Genomic DNA, 24,889 nt, shown 5'->3' on the forward strand with positions numbered 1-24,889 from the left:
GACTGTATCTCTACTCCCCCCCCCCCCTAACAAATCTAGTTTCCCGGAATTTGCACATCCACTACATTCAGCAACACTTTCTCAAGTCTTCTTACACCGTAACCATTCAAATGCAAGCCATCCATCTTATATAGATCCTTTCGCCCATCAGGGGGGGGGGGGGGCAAGCGACTTGGCTAAATGTCTGGCCAGTTTATATGTGGGACTACGCCCCATAGTTCTATGCTATCAACTATGGGGCTTAGGAGAATATTAGTTTTGTGGATTTTTGGTAATCCGTAAATACAGGGTGGTTTAACATAATTGGTTTTATTTTCCTGATGATTTCTTTGGGCCATGATTCACTTTTTTCGGTAATTTTTGGACTTTTATCTTTTGAGACATCATAGGGTCTTGATGTATAATTTGATATGTGGAACTGTCACATATGAGATCTTGAATTTTTCTGTTATACTCTTTATTCATGATAACTGTTACATTTCCTTTATCAGCTTTTGTAATAATAATATTTTTATTATTATATAAGTTTTTTAGGGCAATTATTTGTTTACGTGGCATATTGCTTTTTGGAGGCTTAGCCTTGTTTATAATACTTGGCTATATCTAGTCACAAGTGTGGTTACACTATGTAGATGATGTGTTTGCCATCTAGCCCCATGGACAAGACACTTTGGATGCTTTTGTCACCTACCTAAACAGCCAACACCCCAAATTTTCACTTCACAGTAGAAAAAGAATCAAATAACTGTTTACCATTTCTTGACACATTAGTCAAGAAATGACTAATGCCTTTCAGATGGATCACTATCTTTTTCTATTTACAGAAAGCCTACACACACAGGAAGATACCTACATAAATAATCACATCAAACAGTCCAACAGTACGTCATTTTATAAACACTTATACACAGAGCCAGAGCCATTTGTTCTAACGATACAGCTTTGACCACTGAACTCCAATACCTGCACCATACGTTCTTAGATGGCTACAATCCATACAAAATAGATAAAAAATACTACATAGGCCCATTACTCTGCCCCCCCCCCCCCCCCCCCCCCCCCAATACACGAGAATACAACATGACCATTTCTATTCCCTATATCAGAGGAACATCGGAAAAGATAGCCAAAGTATTGTTGAAACATGGCCTTCGCACCACTTTCAAACCTCCTGTCAAGCTGGCAACTCTGAACCGCTCGCCTAAGGATAAACTTCACCCTTTAGCACACCCAGGAGTGTATGAAGTGCCTTGTGACTGTGACTTGGTCTGTTATGAGCAAACAGGAAGATCAGTGAACATCCGCCTGGAAAAACATGAAAGATACATTCGCTACTATTACTATGGCAAGTCGGAACTGGCAGACCACGCTTCGGACACTCCTTCACACAGGATTAGATGGAGGAAAACGAATGTGCTATTTAGGAGTCGTTATAGATCTGAAAGATTATTTTTTGAGTTAGCATTGGCTTTGAAGAATTCTCCCAACCTTAACAAATATGGTTGCATTAATTTACCAAAAATTTGGGAGACGGTTATCCTTAGAAAAACTCCTGGATAGCTGCTGTTTTTTTTTTTTTTTTTTTTCCAAAAAAATTGATTTTAGATCTTTTGTCTTTTACAATTATATTGTTTCACTCACTCACTATCGCGTTTACAAGTGTGTTGTGCTCTGATGATGCTGAGTTGAAAATCAGCGAAATATAAGCATTAATAAAACAACTTTGTGATAAAAGTGTGTGTGGTATGGTTAATACCGCGAAAAATAAGTCATGAATAACTGTCAACACCTAAGCTTATCTGTTAGATTGATGAACAAATATATTAACCATAGAACTCTCAAAGTTGAAAACCATGAAATAGAACAAGCTACTTCATATGTATATTTGGGCCAATTGTTATCCTTTGAGGAGTGCCAAAGAAAAGAGATTGAACAAAGAATTCACCTTGAATGGATGGCTTATGGGAAAGTGAGAGACATATTCAGAAGTGACATCCCTATGAGTCTAAAAAGGAGCGCTTTCGACCAGTGCATACTTCCTGCTCTAACATATGGAGGAGAAACATGGACTTTAACAGAAGCCCTAAACAAAAAGCTGAGAACAACACAACATCGCATGGAAAGAAGTATGCTAAAAATAACATTAAGAGATAGGAAGACAAATACATGGATAAGATCTCAAACAGGTGTCATGGATATTGTAAAATGCATTAAACAGGCTGAGTGGATATGGGCTGTCCATATTGCCAGATGCAGTGACGGGAGATGGACTAGAAAAATAACAGAGTGGAGACCACTGGATGGAGCAAGACAAAGAGGAAGACCGAGAAGAAGGTGGAGGGATGAACTGGAACAAATTGCAAGAGTAGATGGATGGGAGAGGCAGAATACTGAGTGATCTGGAAAATCATGGGGGAGACCTTCGTCCAGCAGTGGACAGAACCAAAAGGTTGAAGAAGAAGAAAACAACATGACTTAATGACACAGTCAAAAATAAACAAAATATCACCAAATATATATAATAATTTAACTTATTCTTCTTCCTAAACTAATCTTCTTCTTCCTCCTGTACCTTATCCCATCTATTTGGGGTCGGCCTCTTTTTACAAGATGTGACCTTATGTGCATTGCAGAGCCTGACCTTTCATCTCCTTATTTGCGAAAGAGACCAGATAAAGTTCCTCACGTCATGGACAGGAATTAAACCTAAGTCTTTCTAACCAAAGGGCTTTGTCTATACTGATTGAGCCACAGAGGCTCAATAATAATTTAACTAATATCTACTAAAAATAATAACTTAGTTGAGCAATATGTTTATTGCCTCTGCTACTCATGACAGTGCTAGTGTCACCATGTACATGGTGATGATACAGATGACACAAGGATTAGTATGATTTCTAGCGCACAAATTTTTGATACAACCAGAGGAATACATCGGGATCGGGTGACTTATTGGTATATGAAGACTGCAGATTATTTTTTTATGTCATTTTGGAGAAATTTCGTAGGAAACATGTGGATTGTTTTCGGAATGGTGGGAGGAGAGCTAGCTGCTTTGGTCATCTACACAAGGTTTGGAGAAGAAAATTGATGTCAAGAGATCTGACTTATCTTTAGGAGATGTTACCATCTGAGTGTGAGAGAGGTGGAAACATTAAAGAACAGAAGTCACTACCCACAGCCTTGGGAAGGGACACAATGGCAACACAAATAAACACTGAAGTACACATGGGTCATCTTAACATAAGAGAACTATCATTTTAACAAGAATTCCATAAATGTTATTTTTATTTATTATTATTATTTTTTTATAAATCACTCTGCTACTGTGGTTTTAAATTAAGCAATAACTATGTTCTGAGTCATTTTGCATTTGTGGAGTTTTCAGTTTCATCCAGAGATATTTTACTACATAGTACATTGAGACTGAGACAATCATAGCCCTATGATTTTAGATTGCCCATTTAAATTTCTTTTACTATGGGAAAAAAAAAAGTAATATTGACATTAACTTCATATATAAGAAAAAGGGAAAAATAATAATATCATGTGATATTATTAAGAATTTTGTTAATAAAAATGTAGAATAACTTATAAAAGCTTATCTGTTTTTTTTTTGTTCTGCAAACTTATTTTACTAAATCATCCTCTAGAAATGCATCATAAATATGATGCATTTTGGGTGATGTTTACAGAGTTATATCAGATATTACCAAGTTTATTCCTAGAAGTAAATTTTATTATAAACCTGGTATTATCTGAATGAATAATCAAGAAGTTCTTAAAGAAATGTACATAAGAAAGAAAAAAAAACTATGGGAAGTATGTTGATCTGTTAATTTGTTAGTATGATAGATATACATAACAGCATCAAATAAATTGTTAAAGAACATATAAGCAAAATTTGATTTAGAGCTATCTGGGAATGTCTCAGATTTCTTTGTCCGCTGAAAAGCTTTTGTAGATATGTGAATTAGAGTAAGGCTAGTAAAAATGAACTCAGCATTACTATCTCCTCTAGTAGAATACTTCTGAATGATCCATCTGTGGTTGCAGAAGAATTTAATAACTAATTTGTAAGTGTATATGAAAACACGGTCAGTTAGAAAAGGAAAGATGCATGAGGTATATAACATTTTTTAAAAAAAAATTTTTTTTTAAAGTTCACAAACCCTGCTTTAGAGATCAAATACAGAACTTCTTCAAGCCACTTCAGGCCTCTAGTAAGTGGGATGGTGGTCTTACACCAGGCGATGAAATTCATCTCCCACCTAAGGACAATTACAAACATTCATGCCCGCAGTGAGATTCAAACCTGCAATCTGTTGGTTGGAGAGTAGGTACACTAACCAGGCCGGCAACCAGATTAACCTAAAGATGTAATACAGAAAAAGGAAACTGTTGATATCTTAAAATCACCTGGCAGTCTTGGCAATTGATAAGATTGGAATTACTGATGACATTTATCTTCTTTGATAGCAGACATAAGTCAGGATTAATCAGTTCACTTTTGATCATCTTCAGTGAATCACTGAGATTGCGAATAGTACCTTGTAGTTGGAAAGGTACAATACTCAGTCTCATTGATTTATTGAAATTGAAAATCGTAAGGGTGGTTTATTGCAAAAGTAGAGAATTAGACCACTGAATCTTCTTTATACAAAATAATAGGCAAATCAATTGGGACAATATCGTGCGTATTCTTGTTAGAGATTGTTGGTTGAGTAAGGAATACCATGATTTTTAAGGATGGAAGGTAGTTGCAAATCTGCTTACTTTTTATAATGATGAAATAATTAATGTAATGCTTGTTTTGTGATTTGTTTTGATTTTAGCAAAGATTTTGGTAGGGTTCCACATTAGTCCCCACAGATTAAGATATGCCAAATAGCAATTGCTGATTGCATGGGGGGGGGGGGCTGTTAGGAATTGATCGATAGCTACCAGGAAGTGGTGTTTGAAGGGAGATTTGCAAAGAGCCAGGTTGTCAGGAGTGGCAAATACTGTTCGGTGTTTAGGATCCGTATTATTTAAGTTAAAATATTATCCAAACAGGACAATCTTGAAAGTTTGGAAGAGTAAACAATGCTTTTGTTCACTCTTCCAAAATTGGAAGAGCGAACAAATGATAGTATGTGATTCAGGAAAGTCATATTAGATGCATGTATATTGAATGGACAGGGTTTATTATAAAGTGAATCATGTACAATTCCTTGTATATGAGATAATGCAATTACAATGCAGAAAATAATCATTTGTGATACTGAAATGAACATTTGATGTGTAAAGATCTGGAAGTCATTTACCTCTTTATAATGTTTTAGCAGGGGGGGGGTGAGAGCTAGATTTTTCTCTCGTACAGCAGGCAGTGATTTGAACAATTTGTCTGTCAAACTGATGAGGGCTTCTATTGTGAATGAGTTGAAGAAGTTATGACATCTTGTGTGGGAAAACATATGCCGTCCCTTGATTGACTTAGGTCTCTGATAATAATTGTTCAATTAATGAGTGCTCATTTTGCTAAAATATATCAACCAAGTGTATGTAACCTGGTGCACACTGCTACTGCTATATTAGATGAAGAATTAGAAATGCATGAAAATGAGGTTGAAGAGCTGTTGCATAACCTGCATAAGAATTTGTCAGTAGGGACAGATGGAATATCAGCACGTTTGCTAAAGGAATGTTCAGCTGAATTGGCTAGGCCTTTCACATATTTGTATAACCTGAGTCTCAGCCCAGGAATGATACCACAGGAATGGAAGGAATGTATGATAGTTGCATTGTACAAGGGTGGTGCAAAAATTGATATGTATAACTACTGACCTAACAACATCTCTGGTGTTGGTAGTGAAGATTTTAGAAAAGTTAATAAGAACTTGCTTACAGAAAAAATGGGTAGATAAACAAGCTATGCTATGCAAGGAGCATCATGGGTTTACTAAAGGAAGGTTATGTTTTAGCAATTGCTCATATTTTATAACAATGTTATGGCGGAGTTGGATAAAGGAAATGGATACACTATGATAATGTTAGATTTTGCAAGGCATTTGATAGGATACCATGCAAAAGGCTGTTGCATAAACTGGAGACTGTGAAATTAGAATATAAACTCTATACTTGGATTAGTGGATGGTTGACAGACAGATATCAGAAAATGGTATATGGTGGGTGTGAATCTGCTATATTTAAGGTGACTAGTGGTGTACCTCAGGGTTCAGTCCTTGTGCCATTGCTGTTCAATCTATACATTATGACATTATGAAGAAATGTGCAATTGTTTGCTGATAGTGCGAAGATAGACAGTGCAATCAGGGATGCTTCTGATATCCAGCACTTACAAAATGATTTGAACAGCTGGAAATTTGGGCAAGCGAAAATGTCTTTCAGTTTAAATGTGAAGTTATGTACTTTGGCACGATGAGATTTCCAGCAGCATATTATATTAGTGGGATTATGCTACAAGAAACTGATGAGGCTAGGGATCTTGGCATAATGGTGGATAGGAATTTGAAGTTTAAAGGTTACATAGCAAAAGTACAAATACAACTCAGAGGATAATTGCGATGTAGAAGCGAACCTTGATATGTAAGGAGAATGAAGTCATTTTGCCTCTTTATAAGGCCTTGATAAGACCACACCTGGATTATTGTGTGCAAATTTGGTCTCCTGGATTCCAAGAAAATAAAGAAGCTGTGGAAAGGGTACAAAGAATAGTTAGAAAGATTATATCCAGATTATGGGATTTAGATAATGAGGACAGATCATGAGCATGTGGATTTCAGATGCTTAAAAGGATGTTATAGGATATCATCTGATTAAGTTTTTCATTATTTTGGAAGGTGGGGAGAGAACACAGGATCATCCATGGAAGTTAAATGTGTTCATAGTTAAGAAAGGGGTAAGAGCTAGGTTTTCCCTCTCACATAGCAGTGAGTCAGTGGAATAGTTTGCCTTTAGTGAGTGCATCTAGTGTTAATGAATTTAAGGGAAGTTATGACAGCTGGTATGGGTGATTTATAGCTTCTCTCGATAAGTCTTTGACCCCCTGGAGGTCTCAGATAATAATAAGGCATTGGGTATTCTCATTGATGTGGAGGTTAAGTTTTGAAATCAAATTTAAGATCTGGTTTTAATTAAGAAGCTGCACTTTGTAATAGAAAGGAAGTTATGATACTGTCATACTCATCTTTAGTCAAACATGTATTGGATTATAGCTCCCAATTTTGTTCACTAAGATTATTAATGGATGTCAAAGAAATAATGGATATTTACAAATTAAGTGTTTAGACGGATTATATAGTGACATATTTAGAATTATTTGTCTGGCTGTAATCTGATGAAGTCATCGAAGAGCAGATTGAGAGAAGATTTGACTTCATAGGTTAGTTCTGTGCATATATAATATAGATGATCAGGAGTTTTGCAGCACTTGGGTGCAAAACTCCTGCTCAGCAGCACCAGATTCTCCTAGAGCACTGCCAAATTCTTTTACAATGAGCATTCTTACTTCAAAAGGATCTTTTCATGTTGGAGTAAATAATGCTAATTAGACCACTAGGTGATAGATGACCTTCATTGCCTGGTGAAATACCGCCATCACCCTGCTTATTGGGGGCATGCAGTGGCAAATACCATGTTTGACCTCCAGAGCAAGGATTCTGGCCTCTACCCTCCCCCACATCCACCTCTTCTCCATGCAGTGTTAAGTGATGCTCTTCAATAGTATGACTAACACACAAAGACCCCGACTCTCCTCCATTTTAATCTACAGCAGTTAAAACAGTTCCAATTCAGGCCAGCCACCAGATAGTATATGAGCTCAAACCAGTCAGTAACAAATCAAGTGACTTCCCAATCGAGTGGTGCATAATTCAGCTGCCACATCCTCTGCCAGGTCATGCCTGGTCAAGGAGTCTGAGTAGTGGTATGTAGGAGGCACTGTCAATGCAACAGAATGGCAGGGCAGGGAGACTGTTCGCTGTCTGCAGTGTTATGTTCACCAGCCTGTCTCCACTGCATGGCCCTTCTCTTTATTTTCATCTCATAATAAACCATAATAATAATCCAAACAACTCAAACCAAACACAGTATTCCAAACTTATCAGGATCCTTACCAAAAATCACTTCCACATCCACTTTACAAAAATCTGCAGTATAAATTCTAACATAAATGATGTTAATCAGCACTTACAGGTATCCAAGCCAGACCACCTTCTCTTAACAGAAATTCAAATTGCAGTTCACCTCCAATGCCCAAATTATACTCTTCACAATTGACTTTGCCACAAAGGTGGCGCTGTGCCTTTTGTACGTTCTGATATGGCCTGCCTGAGAAGGCAAATTTAGGATATCCTGCTTTTTACTTCCTCTGGCTGACAGTTTCCTTGCCTCATTTAGTGACATTCATGTGCTGCATTTATCAGTCTCCATGCTCTGAAAACCACAAAGATCTCCTTAGCTTCCTCTCCATGATACTGAACCATCTACAATCAGCTATACAAACAGCCAAAATCATTGTCATAAGCGACTTGGAAGTTCACAACTCGAACACTACTGATCGAGCTGGACGTGATGCAGAAGTTTTTGCTATTAGCAATGATCTAACACAAATTGTGCAGCTACCTATGCAAATTCTAGATAATCCCCTCCACTTTCCCAATATCCTTGATCTTTTTTTTTAAACTAGTTCTCCTTCCAAACACTGTGGAGGTGACCTCTCCTCTCAGCAACTACCACAATCTTGTGCAAGTTTCCATTCTCACAGAATGCCCTCCTCTCACCTCACCCAAACTCATCTCCTCTGGCACTACAAAGGTACAAAGTGAGATGATCTCCGGAACTACAACTCTTCTTTCTCATGGCATGGCTATTACTTCTACCCTTCTGACTTTAGACACCTGCACTGAGCAAGTCAAAAAAATCATCCACAGTGGCATGACAGCATTAATCCCTCATTCCATATAAAATTCCGGTCCACTTTTCTAAACTCTAGTTCAACAGAAGATGTATGAAAACATTCAAAGAAAAAAACTTGGCTTACTCCAAGTGCTTGCATAAAGAACCCAAGCTACATTCAGTCTATGTGGAGGCATGCATAAATATAAATCAATTATCAGCAAATCCAACTTAACAAAGGCCAATAGCAGAAATTCGTCTCTTGTCCAAATGGTAACTCTGCCTTCTAGTCCCTTTTAGAAGCCATCAGACACAACTTCTTTTCACCTTCGCTCCCACCTCTCACCCATCCAGATAGTATTATTGTTACAACACCCAAAGAAAAAGCCAAACTCCTAGCATCATTCTTTTCGTCTAGTTTTTGCTTGGTCAACGAAGGCAAATCCTTTCCTTCCATATCATCAACTGAACGTCATATGCCTCTTGTGACCTTTTGGCAGGAGGACATAAGAAGAATATTAGACAACCTAAACACTACAAATTTAGCTGGTTCCAATGGCATCTCTCCTACTGTACAAATGTTGTGCTCTGGAACTAACACCTATCATTTATCTTCTCTTCAGTCTTCTACTCAGCTGGCACCTATCACATCTCATGGAAGCTATCATCTTATTATAATTACACAGTATCTGGACTGATCATGAGATACTGTAGCTTCCTCTCTTGTTCGCTATGTGCCTTGGCGGATGACACCCTCTCTTCGAGCTTTGCTACCAGTGCAGTAGTGCCTCAGGACCCCATTCTCTCACCTACCCCTCTTTCTCTTATACATAAATAATGTACCCACAATCACTACAAATCTTATCCATACCTTTGCTGATGATAGCATTTTTCCCATTCCTTTGACAAATTATGTAGTTCCAAGACATCCTTTACATCAAGATCATCTGCAACCAGTGCCTTAAACACTGATCTCCATACCATCCTTCAGTTGTGGTAAAGATAACCTCTTGACCTTTATTGCTGCCAAAGTGCAGTCCTGCCTTTCCTCTTGCAAAAGGGGATCTCAGTAATACACTCATCACCAGACAGGATGAACTATCTCTTCTTGGACTGAAATTTATCTCCAACCTCTCTTGGCACAAAGACATCACATCACTTCCTCAGCTTCCAAAAAACTTTCTATCCATGAAGCTATTTTACATCCACCCAGCTACTAACCCTACACAAATTCCAAATCCATCCATCCTTAGAATGCTGTTCACATATTTGGGATAATGCACCTAAAACCTCTTTATAAATTCTTGATTCTGCCCAGAGGGAGCAGTTTGGATAATTTGTGGAGTTAGTGGCATTTCTTACCGAAGATGGGCTTACATCTCCTGGTGAAATAGACTTTCAGCGTAGTCATTTGTAAGATTTCAGGTATCTTACTTCCAACTTAGTTACAAAACTGATGTGATTTTTCAGTTTTTATATTGATTCCACTCAAAGGAGGTCACAAGAATTATAACTCCAGTGCTGTATATGGAAAAGGGACTAAGGAGAAAGAAAGAATCTATTAACAAGCTCCATGAAAAGCTGAGGGTTGTAGAAAGGTTTTTCACTTGGTTGCAAATTAAATTAAACTGTGCTAAGAAATGTTTCTTTTATCCTTTATCCAAGTGTAAGCCGGCAAGTTTACATGTGAAAATACAGTGACAACTGGGCTACTTGTATTTGGAGGCTAATGACTTCACTGTAATTGCCTTTGTATCCCATAATGCAAAGCATACATCCTTATGGACATGTATAATGCTATGCATTATGGGAAGGACCACTGCACAGACTAGTTTTGATCTTTATTGAGGTACTGTTAAAGTGTGGAGTACCTCTCCAAAAACTGGAGAGATATTCACTTTAACAGTGAATCGTCCTAGTGTGATTCGGCTCAGTACTGATAGTGATCTTTTAGATCAGTCTAAGCTGTATCCCTGCATTTTAACAGTACCTCAGTAAAGGTTCAAACTGGTCTGAGTAGTGGTCCTTCCCGTAATGCATAGCATTATACACCTCCCTAAGAATGTATGCTTTGGATTATGGGATACAAAGGCAATCAATGTGAAGTCATTATCCTCCATATACAAGTAGCCTAGTTGTCACTATATTTCATGTGCAAACTTTGTTTGCTTACACTTGGATAAAGGATAAAACCAGAATATAATTTCTTTGCAAGTGTAATTAAATGATGGTTGTATTCACTGGGAAAAACAGCATGGGAAAGGCTGTTCCAAAGTACAGAGATGGATGGACAATGATATGTTGATTCAATATTTTTGGAGTTGAACTGTGTATGGATGTTGATAAGTCACTGCTGTAATTTTTACATGATTAGTGGAAAGTGGAGTAATGCTCATGGAAGTATCTATAAAAAAAAAAAAAAAAAGCACAATGCAGAAACAGAGCACCAATGAAAAAGTGTTTGAATGAGATTTTCAAGAGAGGGGGAGTCTCCTTTCTTAAATGGCCTCTTCTGTTTAGAATCAAGAATTCTTAGGGAGGTTTTGGCTGTATCATCCAAAATGTGAAAAATTGCATGCCCTTTTGATTATTTTTCACCTCTTGTGTGACATTTGTATATGTTAGTTTGAGATATTTTGTCAGAGAATTTCCAACTTAGGATATTTCTTTTTGGGCTAAAAATGTCTTTTCCTTTTCTGTGCCAAATTCATTTATTGTCTCCACTGGTCCCCAAAATTTGAACTCTTTCTTTCTTTAAATGTTGCTTTTCTTCACTCCAATTTTCCTTATAATGAAGTCATCTTCATTGGGAATTTTTGTGTTTGCAGGTCAACCTGCCTTGCTTTTTTGAACTACAGTGATACAGCAAGCAATGAAGCAATTGCTTGCTGGATCACTGTAGTTCAAAATCCTTGGGTGAATCATTTTCAGCCTTCCACTGTAAACATTTGAAGTGGCTATGTCACTGAAGCAACTCCAGTTGGTTGGGAACATTCCTTTTCCCATTTCACTGTGAAGTGATGCTAAGGCATTTGTGAATATTCCTGTGTTAACATGATTAGTGATGCAGAATGTTTGGAGAGATTAGGCTTGTTAGTGCACCATATAACCTTAACCACTTGCCAAACACTAGATCTCTTCTTCACTTAATAACCCTTCTAAGTATACTGTGGATGTTGTTGGTCTAATCACTTCAGACAGTAATTTAGTGTTAATATTTCTCCAGTGGAACAGCATTCATGTCAATATAAAAATATTAAGTAGGATAACCTCCAGAATTTCTATGCCTCATTTCCTTGGGTAGATCATTTTCAGTCTTCCAGTCTAAACATTTGAAATGAATGTGTCACTGAAGCAATTCCAGTTGATTGGGAACATTCATGTTCCTCTTTCACTGTGAATTTTCATCCGTTATCTGTCTTGCTTTCCAAAAAAATGTAAAGAGAAGATTTGGGCATATCAGAGTATTAATGTTAATGAGAAAGTGCCAAAAGCATGTTTACTAGGTGCGAAGGTGAAGCTGTTAGTTTGCAGAGGGGAGAAGTGAAAGAATCAATTGTTTTGGCTGGCATGAATGATTTGAAAGATGATAAATATGCAATGAGCGAAGATATGAAGGAGTTATTGATAAAAGTAGAAGAGTGAAAATGAAGATTGTGAGTCTGCTGCCTATGATGGGACTGAACTGAGAATGGCCATGATTGTGAATGAGTCAATGAGAATAGTGTGTAGAGGGAATGGTGTGCAGTTTATGTATGGAGTGAGTTGATGGACGAAAGGACTTGTATTTTCCTGATAGACTGCATTTGAATGGTTTTGGAGTTGTTTGGAGAGAGTGCTATTCAGTGAGAGGCCAGAAGTGCAAAATCAGAAAAACTAGAAGGGTTTTTTTTGGGGGGGGGAGATGCTGTCAAATGTGGGTTCAGACATCCTTGAGACAAATGAGTGTGCAAATCTGAATGGAGTTTCACAGGTCTCAAAACCAAATGGGTTGGTAATGACATTACACAAAGGCAGCTGTTGTCCAAGGGGATGTTGAAATGCATGTACATGGATACCAGAGGTATCAAAAATAAAGGAGAGGAGTTTTTGACATTGGTCAGCATAAATTGACCAAAAATTATAGGCATTAGTAGTACCTGGTTAGCATAAAATGATGGTTAAAGGGGTAAAAAGTGAAGGATGCTGTATTTTGTGTGGTATTGCTGATGATAGGTGAAGAATTTCATCAAACAAAATTAGAATTTACAAAGGATTTTAGGTCTTGGGGGGGGGGGGGGTGGTAGGATCTTCAGAAACCAGGATATTTTTGAGTGTGTGTGTGTGTAGTGGGGGATGGTGGCAAATGATTAAAATTATATAGTATTTTGAAATATCTATTGATTGACTGGCATATTGGTTTTATTGTATTGGTGGACCTACAAAATAGTTCTATTAAAAGCACTATTTTCAAAAATAAAGTTCTTTCAAAAACAAATAAAAACAACCTATGTCGGTGTCCATTAAACAAAATAAAAAATTTCATTATATTGATTATCTAAGCCAGGGGTCACCAAACTTCTTTGACTGTCGACCCCTTCAAGAGTTTCTTGACTTTTTTATTGACCCCCTCTGTTTTACTATTATGTAATTATATTACGTAATTATAATAGGACAAGCAAAAAAAGGTGCTTATGTGAGTTTTTAGATTGTTTATTGTGTGTATAATATAGTATATATTATTATATTACTATTACTACTACTATTACTATCACTAGTAATATCACTGATATTACTAGTGATATTAATAAACTACTGGTATTAATAACACTGGTATTACTACCAGTCCTGCTCAACTCTTCAACATAGAGAAGTTTATTTCGTGAATGAATAACGATTGAACTATAATATGTATGTTGATGAATTTTAGAATATTAAACCCACTTGTATGTCGATGTGCAAAAATGAGACTGGGATTGAATATGTGTAAGTAAATAAGAACCATGCACGTGTTGCAACCTCGCTCCCACCGCACCGGCCGGGCAGGAACCACAAACATCCATTTATTGGTAAATACGTCACTTTGGCCTCGGTAACTATTTTCATGACCTTGCTCCATCTTACAGGTCCTATTCGTGTCACTGTTTCCCCGATTCACTCTTAATTGCGTTGTCATTCAGGATGGAGGTAATCCAAGTTAACCAAATTAAATATTACCTGTATAATGATGTCTTATATTTTTCTATCGACCCCTATCAATGTTATATCGACCACTTTGGCGACCACTGATCTAAGCATTAAAAAATAATAAGCAGAATAATAATTATTCTTTATAAATATTCACCAGTTTATTAGGGATATTTGTCTCTAAAATCATATCACTAATTTTTTTCTGAAGAATGTATTTTTTCACTGATCTTATTTTTTATTTTTTTATATGTTGGCTACAATCTTCTTCAAAGTTGCATTTTATGGTTAATAAATTTGAAATTGTTGGCACTTTCAGTTGACTCTTCTCTGTAGACCATATTATTTTTAATTGAGAAAATATTCACTCTACAAGTTGCTGAAGTACTTAGTAACCAGAGCATATTTAACTACTACAAAAATCTTGAGACTACTACTCTCCATATGCTCATCGGTAGGACTGTTCAGTCTCTATTTCTCGTACACCCAAACATAATTTCCATTTTGTTCCCCTGATGCTACTAACTGGTGGCCTAGTGGGCTCATATCTTGCAGGTTGCAAAACAAGGTGCACTTCTAAGAGATTGCAACTGGCTGGTACACCAAGTTACTGGCAGGGCTGCAGCATTGAATACTTCTCCCACCACTCTTATCTAAAGGACACAAGCTTAGCTGCTTGTGTCCGAGAGCAAATTGTTTTATCACAAACTCTCTGCATGCTGTCTTTAAAAAAAATAATAGAAGAAACTAGAAAAACTAGGTTTAGAAAAAGAAGATAGCACTAAAAAAAATAAAACTGGGACAAATGTCTAACCTGACAACAGGCATAAATCAGGACAGACCTGGCCAAACTAGCATAGTCACCCTACTAATAGGTCAAAATATATTGGTTGCCGCTGTATACTACAGGATTTACAGGAAGATGTGGATGCTTTTTTGACATAGTGAAGATTATTAGACATATATATTCACAAGAATAAAGAATATCATATATTTCTTCTTGTGAATTCATGTCTAATAATCTTTACTATGTCACAAGTGGCATTAAAGGTAAATTTAAAGAAATTATCTAATTACCAGCTGATCGCATTTATGTCACCACTAGCCATGCACTTGTATACAATCACCTATGAGCCATCAAATGTGTTCTCGCTCTCAACATTGACAATATTTCTGTTCTTTAAGAGGCAGTATGCTTGATCTTAACACTGACCTTTTCAACAGGATTTTAGACACATTTAGTTAGTCTCTAGTTATGTCTAAAACATATCTAGAGACAACTAACTTACAATAAAAACAGAGATATCCTTGACTGCAAGTTTGATTCACTTGTTCATAAGCAAAAACCAAGAAAGGTCAGTGCGGCAACAAACGGATGGGTTGTCAACATAACTGGACATTCTCTCACTCCTGTTGAAACTTCAGCTTGCTAAAGGGCATGGTTATGTTAGTACTGCCTTAAAACAATTCCATATCTGGATTTCCTGCATAACAACGGGAGAAAGTTAAGCACCCGCTCAAGTGATGATGCTAATAGACTAGTCTCCTCAGTGCTTCGAATAGCACTGAGGAGACCCCCCCCCCCCCCAACTTATCTCCTGAAATCAAGTCCCTAAAATCCTTGAGATGTAACAACCAGCTCACCATAACTAGAGCAGACAAAGGAAAATCTGTAGTAATCATGGGCACTACTACTACTGAGTAAAACAGAAAAAAATTATCTTGTAATAGAAGAGAAATTTTTTTCTGTTTTACTCAGTGTCTATGATTTCATCAAACTGATTACTTCATGATTACATCAAACCACTTACTAGGAGATTAATCAGAACCCTGCCACTAGCTTAATCAACAAATTTAATTTCTTACTCAACAAAGTGGTCAGCTGGGATGAAGATTTCGTAAAAAAACTGAACACCCATTTTGGACGAACTTCACATTTCTATGGCCTACCAAAAATCCATAAAGGAGGCCTACTCAGACTCATAGTTACTGTATAGATGCCCACTTATTGCCTAACCAAATTCCTAGCTTGTTTTTGAAGCTCCTGTACAGGCCATACATTAGCCTCTGTGAAAAATTCAGAAGTTCTCACCAAAAAAAAAAAAACCTAACCCTTCAGCCTGCAGAGATCATGGTCAGTTTTGACATCCAATCCTTATTTGCAATGTACCCATCTCTGGCTGACACTTTCCAGCTGTTATCAGAAGAGTTCCCTGCAGAAACTAATTCTACAAACAGATTGAAGGAACTGCTATATGAACCGCTGGGAAACAAATGCATACAAAATAAAGGCAAAGGAATTTATAGCATTGCTAAGTGTTAACTGCCTTAAGTAGCACTTGATGAAGGGGGCTCGTAGTACAAGAACATTGGATCTAGTAATAAATAACAAAAAAAAAAAAAAAACACCTAACCCTTCGGCCTGCAGAGATCATGGTCAGTTTTGACATCCAATCCTTATTTGCAATGTACCCATCTCTGGCTGACACTTTCCAGCCGTTATCTGAAATCTGAAATGTAAATCTGAGAATCTATCTGTAAATTAGATAAATGGTATACCTTCAATTTGTGAGAGTGATCATACAGTTTTGACTTGGAAGGGGAGAATGCATGCAAGAGATTTGACTAAGAAGAGACATATGTTACCAAATAGATGATAATAATAAATCAAGAAGACAACTTGCAACAGTGGGTTAGCATGAGAAACTGTATAATAGCAGAATTAGCAGGGCCTGAGAAATTGTCAGACTTTCTGAAGGAAGATTCAGAAAAAAATAGCATCCCCAGAGTTAGAATAAATTACAAAGGAATTAAATGGAGGAATAATGCTAACAGCAGGAGCTGCATAAAAAGCAAAAGTTAGCTCATAACATCAAATGAGTGATGATGAGATAGATGAGTAGAATGATGGCTATGATAAGGATACTAAAATCAGATAAAAGAAGTTATCAAACAGCCCAATGGAAATCGAAGGGAATTTAATTGCTATGTAGCAAGTAAAAGAAAGAGTGACATTGAAGAATAATTAAAGCTGAAAGCTAAAACTTTGATAACTTGTTAACTTATTACAGCTGTAAAACTAATGCAAAGAGATTCACATTCAAAGATTCAAATACAACAGTCAGACTGGATAGACTATTGACACAGACCGAAGGAGAGTTGGTACTATCCTTACCTGGTTATTCAACTAGTCTCAGCATGTCATCATCATCATCATCAAATTCCTGCCATGTACCCTCAAGGGGTGTACAGGATATGACAGTACTATATGAAAAAATTACATCATTACTAACTTCCTATCTACAATTTTCCTCCAAATCAGTCTGTTACTTGTCAAGACTCCAACATTATCAGATCTTATATTTCTATCGTCTAAGGCACTTTGTACCGTATCAATCCACCTATATCTTGGTCTTCCTCTGGGTCGTTTTCCTGCCAACCTGGCAGAGAACACTTGTTTTGCTAATCTTTCCTCTCCCATTCTATTTAAGTGACCATACCATCTGAGATTAGCTCTGCTAACACATTCCTGGATGCTGACAATGTCAAGTTCTTTCCTAATATCCTCATTTTTAATATGATATTGCCATTGATGCCATCTGTTCACGCCTCTAATCTTTCTCAGGACTCTCATATCTGCGGTCTCTAGTCTTTGGTCAAGTGTTTTACTTCTGACCCAGCTCTCAAATCCATAAGTTAAAATTGGTTTGAACACAGTCTTGTATACAGCTAATTTAGTGTTCCGACTAATTTCTTTCTTATTCCATATGAATTTATTCAATTGACTTCCCACGATACCAGCTTTGCTGATTCTGTTGCCTATTTCTATATTTAGTTTACCATCTTCAGTAAAAATTGTGCCTAAGTAGCTGAAATGTTTTTCTTGTTCCACAGGTTCTCCATTCACAACACAGTTGACATTTTCAATGATTCTGCCTATTTTCATTGTCTTTGTCTTTTTATTGCTGACTTTCATACCATATCTATTACAACAGTTATTCAATTTAGTCAGAGAATCTTGCAGACTTGTAGCGGATTTATTTAGAAGTATAACATCATCCGCATAAAGCAAAGAGCTGACATTAACATCTCCAATTTTGATATCAGGTTTAATACCACATTCCTTCATAATGTGATCCATATAGATAATGAATAACAGAGGGGATAATGTACATCCTTGTCTCACACCAGATTTAACATTAAACCATCTTCCTGTACTTCCTTCAATTCTAACTGCTGACTTACAACTCAAATAAAGACTAAGTATTGCTTGATATAATGCCCCATTGACACCATATAACTGCAGCGTATTGAATAGCTTCTCTCTTGGCACCTTGTCATATGCCTTTTCCAAATCGACAAAACTTAAATACAGATCTTTGTTATATTCCCATGCTTTCTCGACTATTTGTCGTAAAGTGAAGATCTGATCCTGACAGCCTCTATTTGGCCTGAATCCAGCTTGTTCTTCACCAAGCTTTTCTTCCACAATTCTTCTCAACCGTTTCTCAAGTATACTTGCATAGATCTTGCCAGGAACACTCAGTAGGGAAATACCTCTGTAATTCTCACATTCAGTTTTATTTCCCTTTTTATATATGGGTACTATGAGAGCTCTACTCCAATCATCGGGAATTCGTCCCTCTGTCCAGGCTTTCTGAACTATGCAGTGCAGCCACTGTAAGACTCTTATACCACCATACTTCAGCATTTCTGGTCGAATATCATCTACTCCTGCTGCCTTTCCACATTTCAAGCCTTTGATGGCTTTTTCTACTTCAAGTATGGATATGTATTCCTGACTGCATGCCTGGTCAGTGTTTTTTATCACTGTGCTGTCATCACTGCTTGTTTCATTTAGCAGTTTTTCAAAGTAATTACTCCATACTTCAAGGATATCTTTTTCTCCTGTTTTCATTTCACCTTTATCATCTCTAATTCCTTTTACAGCACTCTTTCCTCCATTCTTAAACTTCTTCAACAACCTCCAGAATATTTTGCCACCTTCTTGATATTTATTTTCTATATTCTTGCCAAAGTCCTCCCATGACTTTTGTTTAGCTAGTTTTACACACTGTTTAGCTTTCTTACATTTGTCTCTGTATTCTGTAAGAGTAAAAGCTGACTTATTTGCCAGGAACTTTTGATATGCTTTCTTCTTTTCCTTCACTGCCTCTTTAACTTCCTGTGTCCACCAGGGAGTTCTGATTTTTTTATCTTTGCACACAACCTCACCACATGCCTCTCTGGCAGAATCAATCAATGTTTCCTTCAGAGTTTGCCACTGAATCTCCAAGGTTTGATTCCTGTTCTCAAACTCTTTCATTTTCTTTTCAATAATATTTCTGTATTTTAGTCTACAGTTTACATCTGAGAGCTGCTCAACTTTTATTCGCTTTAAAACTTTCTTACATGTTATTCTTTTCAATATGAAATTCAATTTTATCCTGCTTAAGGGTGCTTAAGGGTCAAAGCTGTATAACTGAGAGGAGACCTCCACATAGCCTTTAAAGGAATGCGGAGAACCGACCAGGGCTTCTGACCTAATGTCCAATCCTCACCTTCTCGTGGTGCACCCTGTTGGGTATCTACTTTGATACTGAACGAACGAGGATGGGCTGGCAATTTGGGATTTAGCCGACCAAATTGTATTCTTATTGGTTAAACCAAAATAAAAAATAAAATGATGGTCTCAGCATGTTATTATTCCTAATGAGTGGAAGGTGAACAAAATAATTCTATTATGTAACCATAGAGCCAGAACTCTGACTGATCTATAATTCATTCTATCAGTTCTTGCTCCACCCTTATGCAGTGGAATTATCTTGCTCACTTTCCATTCATCAGGAATTGCCATGTGTTGAGACTGGTTAAATAAACAGGTTAGAATACTATCACCTCCTTTGCACATTCCTTTTTACATGAATGGGGGGAGTGGTCCTAACTGACAGGTTTCATGAAGCGATGTATTGGATTGCTTAGTCTTAGAAAAGGAGGATTCTATGCTTGGGCCATGGTTGTTTAACTTGGATGCTATCAGTGGCAAATTCTCCATGCTTTAATTGAGAAAGAAGTAATATTTATTTGTTAATAAATGCATGCATTTATAAGCATTCCATTTAGGCATTTATTTTTGTAGGCAGAATATGTCTTAAGCTTGCATGGCAATAATTGAGCTTTGTGTTGTGTATCGAAGGTTGATGCTTGCTCCTCTAGTCAAAGCTACCTTGGCTTGCTCGGTTGTAGATGCTTCCAGGTCCTTGCCTTGGCACTGTGATTTCATGAGCGCGCATAACCATTTACGCTCCCTTCACATCGTCTTAAACACAAGGCCATACGCGTCAAAGTAGCTCTAGCCAGTGAGCTTCAGCCAGCCTTTACAAGTGTGTATGCTGCTTGGGAAAATTAAGTTACAACCAACTTTTTATGACGATGTTATTGACCAGTTCATAAATTGAAAATTTTTTTATTAAGTTCATAATACGGAGCTAAATAAATATCCAATTGTCTCGTGAATTTTCCGGAGCGCTCCATTGGGAGATCATTATCCATAAAATAACTTTCTTGCTAAGTCTGATCCTTCTGCTAATTTCTTTAAACCGAATTCTTTAATGGATTCATCACAATCAGAATCTTCAGCAGAACTTTTGCCACCATTTGGTTCGACGTCATCTATTAATTGTACCAGTTCCTCCTCATTTACATCTATTTCTCCATCAATTAATTCACTAATTTAATTTTCAACCATATTGCAAAAGCGCTCTAAATGGCCATTACTATAAAAATACTTTTTTTTACATTAAAAAAAAAGCATAACATATTGTATGTAACACACCAAAAAATTAAGTGCTCAGCTCAAGATTAAGACACTTATGATTTTTAATGCACTTTCCTGGCAGAAAAACGAAGACAATTTTCAACAATAAATACTTTATATGGTAAACAATTGATGTACATGCATACTAAGGGATATTTTCCCTAATATAAATTCGCTCTACTTATAACTACATGCGCGATACAGGCAGACGCAAATTTAACGAAGATAAAATTTGATTTTTAAGTCGTGAGTTGAAAAATATATGAAAAGATAAAGACTTACTACAGTTTGTAGACTGTCTTATATCGAAACTGCATTGTATAAGTACCACGTTCAAAAGGGTTACTACAATTTGTAGACCGCGTTATACTGAAATCGCGTTGTATAAGTACCGCATTATATGAGGGTTATCTGTATATAGTTTTAAATGGTCAGTAATTCATTATTCCGCTAATCAGACTTCAATCACACATCTCACTCCCTGAATAATAACAAGAGCAAGCATGAATTTCAAGACCAGCTTTCACACCTGTATGCTATTGATATTTGGAATGGTCTAGTAGAGGGTAATATTTAATTGTTTGTTTTTGATGCTAAACTAGGACTAGTGATAAGGGACGTATCTAATACAGAATTTCCATGGACAAATATTAATTAATCAGTCTAGTATTTCTAAGTGCAAGGCAATGCATTTTTGATTAAGAACATGGCAAGCAATGTATTATATTAATGAGAATTTGCTGCAATTAGTCAGCGTAGATGAGACTAGAGGTTTAGAGTGGATAGTATCACCTCCACTCAGTGAGTTAAAGTTTAGTGGCCACATTGGTGCTTAAGGCATTTCATCAGATAACTGCAGTGTTGAAGAGAACACTAAATTCAATGAGGCCCATATCTGGATTAATGCATGCAGGTTAGCCAAAATAACTGTCCTGTAGAATTGCACATATGAATATAGCTAGATTGAGAGAATCTGAAGATTTTTTCAGAGTTTTGTGAATAGATGGAACAGAGGAGATGTGATAGAAACACACTTTAGTCAATATCATACACAAATAGATACAAGCAAGAATTTGAGCCCTATGGGAGGTGGGATTGAATGCAGGGTCAGCGCTGGGAGATAAGAGGGTAGGTAGGAAATATGTGAGATCCAGATTCTTCTCATGGAATGTAGTGAGTATTTGGATGTGTTGTGATTGCATTTCCTGTTGATTTATTCAGCAGGAGAGGTATTTGAATATCAATGGCTTAAAAACGGGCCCTTTCTCGATGCATCCTTGGACTCCCTTGAGGAGTCATGATGATAATGTTCAAGTTGTAACATTTTCTTGCTGTAATAGTGATTAATCACACACACACACACACACACACATTGAATCTCACAGTATGTATCTTTGTATTAAAGAGCTTTGTATTTATTTTTCTTAACAGTTTTTAAATAACATTGTTTAATTATTATTTTCAATTTAGCAAATGGAAAGGTTTAAAGTGGTTGAGAGAGAAACCAAAACTAAAGCTTATTCAAAAGAAGGTTTAGGCGCAGCACAAAAACTAGATCCTGCCCAGAAGGAGAAAGATGAAATCACAAATTGGTTATCTGTAAGTTTAACTTATTAAAAAAAAAAAAAAAAAAAAAAAAAAAAAAAAAAAAAAAATTAAGCAGGTAAATATTGCATTGTAGTATTGAATATCAATGATGTATTAATATTCTGTAATTGTTTGCAGACATCCATTGAGTCTCTTAATATTAAAGTGGACCATTTTGAATCAGAAATGGAATCTCTTATGATTGCTCTAAAAAAAAAGAAAAACGATAAAGAGGTAATTTTTTTTCCCTTTGGTTTATTTCTTTTTACTTAATTAGCTGGACCTTCTTAAATTTAGACATTGTCGAAATGATAAAAGTTAGGAAAAGTTTGGAAGCATTCTGGTTATTTAGAATATAATTGAAATGTAATTTAAAAAAGAAGTTAAAGAAATTTATAATGAGAACTCATTTTTTTCGACGTTTGTAGCCAAAACATTTTTGTGTTTTGCACAAATGCTTTGAAAAACAATTTCATGTGGCTTTCTCTTTTGTAGTCAGTGTCCATGTTTCACTAAGAAAGAGAAAGCTAAACTGAAAGAGGAGTACAATATTATCCAAACCTTAATTAACTGAGTACTTAGTTTACCCAAATCACCAATTTCAGAGCAGACAAGTTCTGTTTTCAGCCACTAGAGGTACTGTGTACCCTGATACCAGTTATGATTCATTTGTTTTGTGTGTGTAGAATTGCATCTTTTCATTTTTATTTATTTATTTATTTTTTTAACATGATTTATTATTAGTATCCCTCCTTATAACAGAAGTGTTTCAATTAAAGTATATTGCAACAGGTTTGAAAGTATGAAGATTGGTGTGAATTATTTTTTTATTTCATATATTGTTTTTATGTCAAATGTAGTATCCTACACCATGGTAACCCACAAAGCAACTAAGACAATACCTAAGAGCAGCAAGTTTTGATTGTAGTAAAAACTGAAACCCTCGGAAATTAATAAGTAATCATTGTAATATAAACACTCATGAATAAAATGATATTCTGATAGCCAGTTACTTGTCTGTCAAAGACTAATGACAGTGTATTCAGGCAAAAGATTCTTCCTATCTTTTTACTATTATATTTTATTTAATTATTAAAAACTAGATTTTGTTAATTTTCTTACTGTAAAAATTATATTTTTAAATGTTAAAATAAATTGTATCTCAACCATAAAAAATATATTTTTTTTTATGACATATATTGTTGGATTTAGAGGTGGCAAAATATTGATTATGTAGAGCACTGTATACCCCACCAATGTTTGAACCAAGAAGTTGCTGAGAAATGTGTGCAAGAATTTAGTGACTATGTAAAGGCTGAGGGTTTTCTTACCCAACAAGTGTTCAACTATGATGAAACCGGCCTATTTTGGAAAAAATTGCCAAAGAGGAACCTACATCACTCAGGAGGAAGAAGCATTGCCAGCACACAAGCCAATGAAGGATAGGCTGACTCTTTTGCTATGGAAATGCAAGTGGGGACTTCAAGGTCAAGCCGTTGCTTGTGTACCACTCTGAGAATCCGAGGGTGTTCAAGAAAAATAACGTGATGAAAAGTAAATTGGCTGTTATGTGGAGGGCTAATAGTAAGGCTTGGGTAACCAGACAATTGTTTATTGAGTGGATCCATGAAGTCTTTGCCCCAAGTGTGAGAAAATACTTTCAAGAAAAAAATTTGCCAATTTATAGACGAAGTTAAATTTTCGTCTATATTTTATTTAGTTATTGTGTTTATTTTATTCTTTTTATGTAAGATTTTATGAATTTTCATTATGTTTGTATACGATCTTATGCATGAAGTACTGCTGTAAAGGTTTAAATAAACAATCATATGGGGTTCGGGAACAGATTAATCCATTTTACATTAATTCTCATGGGAAAATGGTTTAGGTTTTTGAACGAATTGGTTTCCGAACAGCCTTTAGGAACGAATTATGTTCGACAACTGAGGTTTCACTATATATATATATATATATATATATATATATATATATATATATCATCATCAACCATTGTAGATCCACTGCTAGATGAAGGCCTTTCCAAGATTACTCCAAAACTGTCTGTCCATGGCCCTCGTTTCCCATGTCATTCCTGCAAATCTGACGATGTCATCAATCCACCGTGATTTCTGTCGGCATTGTGGTCATTTTTCCTATTGTGGAATCTAAATATATATATATATATATGTTAAAGATACCAAGCAATTTTAAACCTGGTTTTACTCCATTTCCCAAGTAAGCAAACAGACTAAAAGTCAAGTTTGCGCCTGCAATTGATGCAAGTCTAACTGATCCCACAGGTAGTGCAGGATCAGGGCAACTCGTGGCAAAGGTGGAACAAGCTCCGATCACTAATCTTAATATTTACCCTTAATGCCAAAACACATCTCCAAGAAGGGGATGTATGATGTTTTGTATTAA

At 36.3% G+C, this 24,889-nt stretch overlaps 1 protein-coding gene across 4 annotated transcripts in view; it reads left to right on the plus strand.

Annotated features, from left to right (window-relative positions):
- The window catches only part of LOC150103008 (CCR4-NOT transcription complex subunit 3-like), a 447,199-nt gene that overhangs the window by 191,373 nt on the left and 230,937 nt on the right, over positions 1-24,889 (plus strand). For all 4 annotated transcript variants that reach the window (XM_090398514.1, XM_090398516.1, XM_090398518.1 and 1 more), the window contains exons 5-6: positions 22,352-22,480; positions 22,607-22,702. In XM_090398514.1, coding sequence (XP_090254640.1) covers positions 22,352-22,480; positions 22,607-22,702 — 225 coding nt within the window. The remainder of the gene's footprint in view (positions 1-22,351; positions 22,481-22,606; positions 22,703-24,889) is intronic.

Source organism: Typopeltis vanoorti, chromosome 9 (assembly GCF_054136105.1).
Source record: "Typopeltis vanoorti isolate ZY-2024b chromosome 9, IOZ_Tvanoo_1.0, whole genome shotgun sequence".
Lineage (NCBI taxonomy): Eukaryota > Metazoa > Arthropoda > Arachnida > Uropygi > Thelyphonidae > Typopeltis > Typopeltis vanoorti.